Source organism: Morone saxatilis, unplaced genomic scaffold (genome assembly GCF_004916995.1).
Source record: "Morone saxatilis isolate NCDOM2014 unplaced genomic scaffold, NCSU_SB_2.0 Contig16, whole genome shotgun sequence".
NCBI classification, from domain to species: Eukaryota; Metazoa; Chordata; class Actinopteri; family Moronidae; genus Morone; species Morone saxatilis.
In genome coordinates, this window is record NW_023339718.1 from 696,047 (window position 1) to 706,709 (window position 10,663).

General features: G+C 40.0%; 1 protein-coding gene across 1 annotated transcript; it reads right to left on the bottom strand.

The window, feature by feature from the left end:
* Positions 1–12: 12 nt before the first annotated feature.
* serinc5 (serine incorporator 5) lies at positions 13–10,247 on the bottom strand (the record flags this gene model as incomplete). Its single annotated transcript, XM_035658406.1, is given in 11 exon segments — positions 13–1,842; positions 2,453–2,597; positions 3,106–3,142; positions 3,346–3,415; positions 3,942–4,068; positions 4,975–5,067; positions 5,336–5,547; positions 6,238–6,331; positions 6,427–6,509; positions 6,904–7,082; positions 10,080–10,247. Coding segments are annotated over 11 exon segments (1,353 nt in total), but the record flags the coding sequence as incomplete, so codon positions are not given.
* Positions 10,248–10,663: the final 416 nt, after the last annotated feature.

Sequence of the window (10,663 nt, forward strand, 5' to 3'; positions counted from 1 at the left end):
AAAGACACCACATGGCGTTCAATGGTTGTTTTATTGAAAGACTTTGAACAATATGAATGCATGGCACCCACATATCTGTATTTCGAACATACTGCTTGGTCAAAAATGTTCCTGTATGTTACGGTAGTACACAGCTTTCACAGTGGATCCTGCTATCAGATTTAGGCTTCTTTTGAAGCTTGGTATCAAAGCTGCAGAGCACCATTTAATTTCTACATTCATACCAATAGTTAAAATGCTGAAATGTTTCCACATCACATGACAAAATTTGCAGGTATATAAAGCATAATTCAAGGGAAACTATCCACAGATCACAGAACTTTAGCCAAAATGTACATAAGTTATTATAAAACACGTTAGCAATCACACAAAAGTCAACTGATTTATTGATGAATGAGAAATAATGACTTGCAGCTGACAATATGCAATATATTGTATTTTTATTTAAAAAAATAAAAATCAGTTACTTGGGAAACAAAGACGTGATGGTCTTTGTGTGAATTCTAATTCGGCAGTAAAATCAACATCCAGTGTTGAATAACTCACTAATAAAAGCACTCATGCTACCTCATTCTGACCTTTTGAGCTGACACATGTAACAAAGACAGGCAAAAGCCTTTATAACTGTACAAAAACAGCTGATTTAAGTGTCTGTGCATGCAAATACATAATGTTCTCAATTATATTTTTCTCTTTAACTGACCAAACAATGATAGTTTGTAGTAGTTTACTGACATCTACCTTTGGCAAACGTTCCCTTATCTATGTCACTGCAGCTCTTCCAGAGAGGCGGCACTCCACTAACGTCAGTTACGTAAGGCAGGTTGATCTGAAGAGCACTGCCCTGTACAACAACAACGATGACTGGAAATGTTGTACAAATGACATGGATTTTCCTAAGAAAAGATCTCGCTCAAAGGGAGCACTGACATTAATAAAATATGAAACATTAACCTTGTGATTTAACTGGAAACTTCACAACACTGGCTGTCTGTAATATTGAAAAAAGCTTGTTCTGTTGCATAGAAAAATTCTACAAAAGGGCGCAACATAACAAAGCATAAACATATACAGCTTACATTTGAGCCTGAGAGATGAATTTTTACACAAAGTTGGGGACAAATCTAATTCGATGTACACCACATTCCTTCACAAAATGATTTGTGATTACTTAAGACATACTTAAATAAATACAATTTATCTTGCAACACATCTAACTTGAAACAAATTTGCCCCTAAACTTTGCTACAACTTTATACTAACTTTACAGAACTGAAATGGCTGGCTGAGAGAAAAAGCGAGAATCCAAGAAAAACGGACACACAGGAAATACTTCTTAAATTATCAAGGAATCTATAGCGGCTGGATGTGTCACAATTTACCTTAAGTCCCATGATTCTTAATGTAATTACAAACCTGTAAGCAATACAAAACTCCAGGAGTAAGTGGTAGTAAAAGATAACAAAATTACCATCAAGGTATTAAACAGCTTAACATTGTAAAACAAAGTAAAAGTAAAACTAGCATATAAAACAAAAGGCAACAGATAATCCTCCATTTCGAACAATGAGGGTAGTGTAGGGTTGTGTTTCAAGGTAAAGGGGGGTTGTGGTGGTCCCTTGGCTCAGCGTCAGAGCTTCTGCCTGGCCACATCCCAAGAATCAGAGTTGTCTGACTCTAGCGTGGTGATGTGTGGCCTAGGCCTCAAAGCGCTTCGGGCAGATCATGGGAGCGACGAGGGTCCACATGTAGAGGATGAGACAGACCCAGCAGGACGCCATCTTGATCCAGAAGACTGACCAGCTCCCGTCTAACAGTTTCTCAATCTTATGGTTATCATAACTGCAAAAGGAAGCACGCAGTGAGAGAAGTGAGCAAAGACACTAAGAAGGATTGATATGTAATCTTGACAACAAGATTTTGCCACTTGGGGGCAGTAGAAAGAAGCTGTAAACACAACACTGTCACATTACCTTTTTAAGGCGATACAACAAATGTGTTTGCAAACTGATGCCATTTTACAAAGCAACATTAGAATTCATTAAGAGTTGTATTTCAGGCAACATCGTAAATATGAGTCTAATATTCATACTCCTTCTAGCTCAGTTTTATCCCTCAACTCCTGAGGGACCCATATTGACTCATCATCGAGTACATTGCATCTGGCATCAAACACCATCTGCATGTTGATATCAGCATGCCCCACTTTGATGCGGCCCATCTTTTAAAACTTAGCAGTTTTAAATTTAGTACTGACATGCCACCTTATTTGCATGATAACTAACTCGGCCAGTCCTAGCATGTTTTGTGAAAACAGCTCCAGAGATGTAGCAAGGAGATTTATATGCCTGACAGTGTACAAACTATTGCTTGGATGTGTGTACATAAGCATATCCATATATGCCCTAGAATTGTACCACAATAAGAAAGTGTGTCAGTGAGTATTACTTACTGGAACCAGTTGGTGACGGTCATCATGACGTAGAGGGATCCCAGGAAGAAGACAAAATGGAAGTAGGTGTAGCTGTAGATGGTTCCCTCTCTTTCATCATACACCACGTTCTGGCCCGAACCAGTCTTCTCATCATCATAGTCATCTGAAAAGTACACATGAAACGATGAAACAAGTTACACTTTTAATATGATAAAGACTCTCAAACATTGATTTCAGTTGAGGTGAGCCAGAAGAAAACATATGAGAGAAAGTTTTATGTTATTCTGGACTGAATAAATGATATGTAACTCCCAAACAGAATATGTGTTCTAGTGGTGATATATTTCCAATGGATATATTTGTCAGTGTTTTATTTCCAGCAGGGGGCAGTGTCAGCCTACCCACAATTCCACAACGCTGCTGGTGCTGCTTCACTGTGCCACACTAACCTCCTAGTAACAGTGACATCATCTGTGTTTGCTGACCAATACTTTCTCACCATCCTCAATCTGGCTGAGGAATAGCAATGAGCATAGCCCCTCTGTGTGCAAACACTACGGCTGGGGACTTATGCATACATACAGAACAGGCTGGAAAGGCAAGGGGAAGAGAGGGCTGAAGGAAAAACAAAAAGATTTGATAGTGATGGGGAATTATTTGACTTTCCTCACCTGTGTCATCTCCAAAACAGAAACAGCAGCGAGCTCTCTGCAGGATGAAGAAAGACATAAAGGTTAACACCTAACGACACATGCATTCTGTCTCTTGGGCCTAATTTGTATAATTTCATAAAGATGTGTAATCTGGATGGCCTGGTCAGTGGGGCTCTAAAGACTTGTTGATCTGTTTAACCAGTCTGTGTTTCATTAACACAATTGCACCTAGTGAGATCTGAATATTTGAGCATTTACCTCAGTCTCTGGCTCACTGTTCCTACACACTCGGAGCGCTGCAGAACTCCGCCTGGTGGTGGATGTCAAGCTAGAGGGAGGGTGGAGAAAGAGAAATAGAAAAAGAGATATGAAGACAGATAGAGAGAGGAACGTTGTAATTCTGTCACTCTGTATTTTTCCAATAATTTGCAGTTTCAGATTGCTGCGGAGTCTAACTCCCTCTTCTTCAGGGAACGACCACAAGAGACGGGATGCCTCCACTTAATGGGAAACATATGTGAACAAATATAAAAAGCCATAGTTCTTGTCTCTCACCCTCTTAGCTTAGCCACAGCCAATCATAGACTGCCTCTCTGGAGTCACAGCCAATCAAAACTACCCTGTCTCTGTCGCTACAGCCTGCCATAAAATACATTACTTTTATTCCACATTGCCTCTAACACAACTGCTGTTAATGGGTTTGGATTGTAGCTCTTGCATAATCTCTCAACTCTATAAATTAAACGACATAACATTAAAAAGTGATATATTACAGGGAAATTTGGTTTGCATGCATGTAGACATTGTGTCATTGTGTGCGTGTGTGTGTGTGTGTGTGTGTGTGTGTGTTTTACCAGGAATAAAGGACGCAGCCGAACAGGATAACGGTTCCAAAAGCAGTGACAATTTTCTTGTCGCTTTCAGTCCCAGAGTTGAAGGGAAACACACACACGGTTGTGTTCAGACCATTTCTCTCCACAGCTAAAAAAAAAAAGAATGTGCAGACAGAGATGAATGAGGTAAAAGAAGAAGTAGAGGGAGTATTGAAAGGAGAAAGAAGATTGTGAGAGATGCGGTGAGTGTGTGTGTATTTTGGCACAGCGGCAAGAGAAGGAGCCGAATGGAAAATGAAAAGAGTAAAACATAAGGTACAAAACCACCAACAGTCCAATAACAGTATATAGGTCATTTGTGTATGTTGCTTAGGTAGCATGTGCTGATATTAAATATTTATGGTAAGATTATCTTTACAACAGTATCTCAGTGTTGAATATAATCTCGACAACTACTGTGGAAACAGGAGCTGTAGATATGGACATGTACCTCAGACTTCAGAGTAATTTGTTTTAAGGATTACTATTTCTCTAAAGCTCTCAGTTACACTCAAATAAAGAACTCAATGCCTTATCTTAAAAAGGTAGAAAGGCTTTGCGGTAGAGGTGTTCTCCTTTTCTTACAGGGTCTGTTTTTATTATTATTGGTTTACTTAAATAAATTAAAACTCACTATGATATGAGCATAAAACTTTTTGTAATCTCTAAAAAATAAAAAATAAAAAATACATTTTATCATCTTATTAAAATGATCATGTTCAAACACCATTACAGGACAGGCTGCTTCAACAACTTAAAATGTTTTGCTTTTTCCATTTAAAAACACACCTCTAGAAACAATGAATATGAACTTTGGATGTTGCAATGACGAAACCTAACTCTAGTTTTCAACGTTCAGTGTTTCATCCATCTTCAACACAGAACTGTTAAGTTTTAACATTTGCTGCACCATTAATAAGCCTAACTCAGGACTCAGATAATACCTGTTGACCCAAGATGACACCCAAGAAAGGTTGTGACTACTGGGTGGAAATGGATGTCTGTTCAAACTCACTTTCTTTTGGTTTGCTGGAGAATGCTGAGAAGGTGAGGTACATGACGTACACGCTGATGACTCCTGGCTGCAGCAGGCCTGATGTGGGCTGCACTGCAGGGACACAAAGGTGAATACAGGATTTAATTATATAACTAGTTATCCTGAGATTCTTGAGTCGGTGCAAATATAGCCAATAGTCTTACTTATTGCTACTTTCTATCACTTGTTTGATGTATCTCAAATTTGTTGCTATTTGTGATTTTATCTTTGTGAAAAACCAAGTAGCTTTCTATAAAAGCCATCTAAATGCAAATCCTTATATTCTCATTTGCATTACGCAGTCAAATGAGGTAAGATGCTCCTAAGTACAGGTCCTCACGTTTCTGTATGCATGGGGAGATTGCCAAAAGGGAGACGACGAGGCACAGGCTGCCGTTGATGCCCAGGAAGATCTTATTAAGTAAACAGGCCTCAGGGTCAGTGTAGAACAGACCCATGAAGATTACGGCTCCTACCGCAGCACTGAACAGCAACAGAGTCACCAAGGCCAAAGCTGCGTACCACAGACGATTATACTTCGCTCCTGAACTCCTGCAGACAGAAAGAGAAGAGGGAGAGAGAGAGAGAAAACAGACAACAGAAAGGACAAAAACATAACATGAACAAGGGTAGAGCAAATTAAATAAGTAAAAAAGATCAAGTCAGCAGGGGAAAAAAGCAAAGAAAACTGACATGGGAAAGGCTGGCCTAAAGAAAAATTTAAAGAAAGAGAAAGTTATGCTTGGTAAGTTATACCTCCATGAGACAAAAAAACAGGTTTATGTCTGCTTAAAGGCTTTTACATCAGTATTGCTTGGTCTGGAAATTAAAGGTTTTACTAAAAAACTAAATAAGTGAATACAAGTGCACATAACTAAGTTTACTGCATTGCTTACCAAACCAAGGTTTTTCAAAAAATCTGCTGTGGTATGTGTGGAAAGGAAGAGGAAACTGAGTGCACACTTCTAAACCATATGCATCCTCTGAATCTGCCCAGGACCAGTTTGCTGCCAAGTTTCCCCTCCACCCACAAAAACACAAAGCTACATGACTCCCTCTTACCAACCTTTTTTCATCCAAATAACCCCACAGAAGAATATGTCCCACCCTGTGAGTTTCTCAAGAACAAATAAAAAGCACTGTACTGCTCCCATTTACTGGGCGTCAGTGCTTACGTAACTGAGCCAGACTCTGCCTTACTGGGTCAAAAGAGAGAGCAGAGAGAAGACATGTTGCTCTCACCAGTTTGTGTTCCATCTGTGTGCAAACTCCACCAACAGCATGAGCTGGATCAGCAGGAAAATGAACCCGCCAACGGCTCCTACGTAGCGCCACACTGTGGCAAAGAGAAAAGGGAGAGACAGGGAAATTGTTTTAGAGAAGTCATTAGATTACAGCCTGCAGCTCTAATGTTGAGTGTGCTTTATTTACCTTCCAGAAAGATTTCCTGTTGTGGGAGGAAGAAGCCTCCAGCGCAGCACGCCACCAGAGCAATAAACTTCAACAACCAGAACCTGACATATAAAGAAGTGATAATGTTAAAGGTTGTACATGGAAGTGAAACATACAATGCAAAAACTGGAATAATAGGACAGAGCAGCCTCAGCTTAATTTTAAAGTGTTAGGAAGAGAAATGCAAGAAATACAGAATATGTAGTATAACTAATCCAAAAAGCCAGGATATGGTCTAGTGTCAAAGATGACAGGTGCTTATGTTTATATCATAATTGAACTGAACTGATCTAATGCAAGCAGCATGTACCTGCCCTCAGTCAAGTCATTTGGCTTTTGCCTTTGTGTTCACAGACTATACATTTAAGATCCCTACTAGATATTATAGATGAAAGTAAAATGTTTAATTACTGACAGGGCAAAAGGAGTACAGAGAGAGGAAGACAGCCTTCTTACCCATTATGAATAGCTGCCCTCCAGCTTGTGCTGTTGCTGACTCGTATGGTGAAGAGGGAGAATAATAAGAAGAAGCAGGACATGCCAAAGCACACCTTGTAGACGGCAGAGTAGCCAACTAGGGTTTTGCAGTTCTCCCCTGCATTCATCTTCTCACACAAGTCACTGTAGAAGGGGATCTGATTGACAAAATCACAAAAAATACTTTTATTATATTATTATATTATATATTATTATGGTGTTAAAAAAAACTCCACCCATGCTCATGTTTGTCTAGTACGCGGCCTCAGAGAAAAGGACCCAATAGCATCTATTCTGAGTGTCACGCCTCTAAAGGAGCAGAAAGGGAGAACAGGCAGCAACAACAACCCCTCTTTCTCTCCATGAAGCCCTCTTTCATCCCTCGTTCTCTACAGGCTGTTAGAGGGGCCTTACAACTAACTGTCAGTGTACACAAACAAAAGACACAGATGAATAAATTAACTGCCTTTTGTCAGCAAGTCAGAGGAATTGGGAAAAGTGAAAAGCAGAGAGTGAGCACGAGCAAGCGAGACAGACTGGGAGATCCATCTTAAAATACATATTCAAAATGTATTTCGACCTACAGTGAGCTGCATAAAAAAAGAGGAGAACAAGGCCAGAGTCGGCAAAGTAGATAAGGACTTTGCTGTGGCCTTCAACAGGAAATTGGAAGTGCTTCAGTGGCTCAGTGCCAACAGAGGAGACAGTCTTTGAAATGATAACCAAAGAATAAAGGCTCAAATATCTGTTCCCTTTTCTGATGCCCCCTGACAGTAGAGATATGAATCAAAGTCAAATACAAGAAGTGCTTTTCGAACAGAAGTCAGATATTCGCTTTCAGGTAATACAGGGATTGACTTGGCTTTACTAGTTATTGGCAGAGTACTTAGGTCCTTGAAGTTGCACACATGGGTGAGACGCCAGCGGATTGAGTTGTCATCACCTCAGTGTGTAGCACAGTCCAGAGCCAGATCACAACATAGAGTAAAAAGACCATTTTTGAGCTTTTGTCTCATGTTAAGGACCATATTAGCATGTCCATGGCGTAGTGATTAAGAGGGAAAGGGGCCGGCTGTTTCAGACAGCTGTAAATCTCTTGAGAAAAGACCAGCACTCTCATATGCACAATGGCTGCTCTCTTAGCTGGGACTTCCCACTGTGCTCAGTGTGAGACTGACAGTGTTCGTGTATATGTGTATATATGTGTGTGTAACTCAGCAGGCTTTCCATGGGGCTATCAGAGGCCATTTTGTGCCTGGATGAGCCTTTTACAGGATTCTTCTTTCACAAGGAGAAACACGGTAGGGAGCCGTTTTAATACAGTACAGTAGACACTGGCGGAAAAAGAGAGATGGGGAAAAAAGCAGAAGATTGGTGGAAACATGTCACTGTATTCAAATAGCGCTCTCAGTTGAGGAAGCTTGCAGTCATTGCCATAGTAACACAGTCAGCTGATGGTCTTCTTCCCAGATATAGAAACATCATTATAGAATCATTATTTTATCATTTCATTATTCCCTGTTTACTCTGTCTTACGGTGTATGCTGATACACACTGTACACACACTGTACCTTGATACAGGGATCACTTGTCAAGTTCAGGTATTAGCATTGATTCAGACATAAAGGATGAGACATTGTCTTCTCATCAGGACATCATCTCTGACATCATGTGCCAGACAGTGATTACAGACGATGAGGTTAACTACGTTGTGGCAGATAACAACACCCACAGAAGTCTTCCAGTTAAGTTGGAATTTCCCAAAAACCAAAACACAGTCTGATAATAATCCTGCATTATGATGATTCAAAGAGCTAACATGTGGGGCATCTGAGCTCGGTGGGCAGTTCAAAACAAAAAGCTACCAGCCTGAACTCCTGCCTCCTCGACTATGGCCTTGCTACTGAAGATACACATGGGATCTCCAGGTAAAATAAAAATATGTCTGTTTTGCCTGTAGCAATGCTATGAATCTATTTAAAAAAAATATTTTAGTTAGTATTGACATGGCAATACTTGTACATTCTCTGAAATAAATACAAAAGTTGGCTCATCTGACAAGAGAACATCCAATTTCAGAATGTGTGCGGAGAGTGTGTAACCTACAAATACCCTCTTCCTCTTTCCTTGTCAGTATGTGTTTCTTTCCCAGCACTCAACTGTCTAATGACTTAGTTCTATGTACCGTTGCTTACTTCTGCAAAGTAAAGCCTAGGGAGAGAGTCCAGACATTAGTGTTAGGCCAAACAGTGTAAAAGGTCACAGTATTGAGGCTATTGTTGGCTTGGTTACTAGAGCTTCCAAGCAGACCCCCACTCTTCTATTCAGTGAACTAGGTCATTCGCAAAACAACAACAGAATCACCAATTTTCATGGGTTACTCTACAAAAACAGAAATGAACATACATCAAGAATCATTGTGCTCATATATGAAAAAGCAGAATTTGGTTCAAGTGGTGAATGGTGGGGGGCATGTGTTCAGTGTCTGCCAAAGAGCGCCGTAAGTTAGTGAACTTTGTAAGGGTAACGTGGACTCTTCTCTGACGCCTGGATGAACTGAATTATAAAGTAATACACTCTCATTCACAGCAGCCTACAAGGTTGATTGGTTTGCTTGTTTTCGGATGATTTACTCACCATGCTCACACTGCTCACAACAAGATAGATCAGTTACATTCATTTACTATGACATCAACTGGCCTAAACTCTGTCCAAGTGGGGACACCTAAAGCATCATCAGTCTAATAACTGTACAGTGTGTCACCCTTATAATACCTACCAAACTGCACACACAAGACATCATGACCTCTAATCTGAGTTGATCTGAATAGATCTGATCATAACTTATCGCCAGTCTATCATCACTACTACGGAAGCACATATCAATTAGAGGCTTTTAGGGCTGAGAGTTTCAAAACCACTCCACTCAATCTCCATTTAAATGAAGGATGTACAGCACAGATGAGAGCTTTAATTCTCTCTCTGTGCCGTTTATCCTTCCCTACCTTCTTACAATTAATACTTTCAACCATATACAATTCAAACTCTTTTATATACGTGCAATTTACAGTCTAAAAAAAGGTGTGTATATGTATGTATGTACAGCATATGCTGTGGGAGAGGGAAATCTTGCTGTGTGTCATTTATGTACTTACGTTATCTCTCAACTCTTGCTCCACAGTGGGGGACATCATGATGACACAGATGATGGTGACCAGCAGGAAGTAGAAGGCATACATGATTCGGGTCCCGGTGGACTGTTTGATCTTGGGGCAGCAGTTACAGCAGCACGAGCAGGCCGCTGAGCCACAGCAGCAGGCCAGCTGCACACAGAGAACAATGGAAAAAGAGAGAGAGAGACAGGGAAAACATTAACATCACTTTCAGAATTTCACACACACCATTATAAACCATCTCATAGAGACATCATTTATTTACAGGCCACTTGATAAGGGAGGGCCAGGGTTTAAGTGTGCATTTTGCTACCATCTCTGTCATCTAAAGATGTTGCACTTTACAGGAAGGAAAGAGGACAAAGCAAACCAAAATTGCCTAAGATGACCAAAATTTTAAACCAAAATGAATTTTTGTGACAAAACAAAAGTTTTCAGAAAAATTATAGAGAAAGAGAGCTATGGACAAAAGCTAAATAAACAGTTACATAAACAGACAAAATAGACAAGATAAGATACTGGGAGCCAAAACACTCTAAACAACATACCATTACCAACTTTAGCAG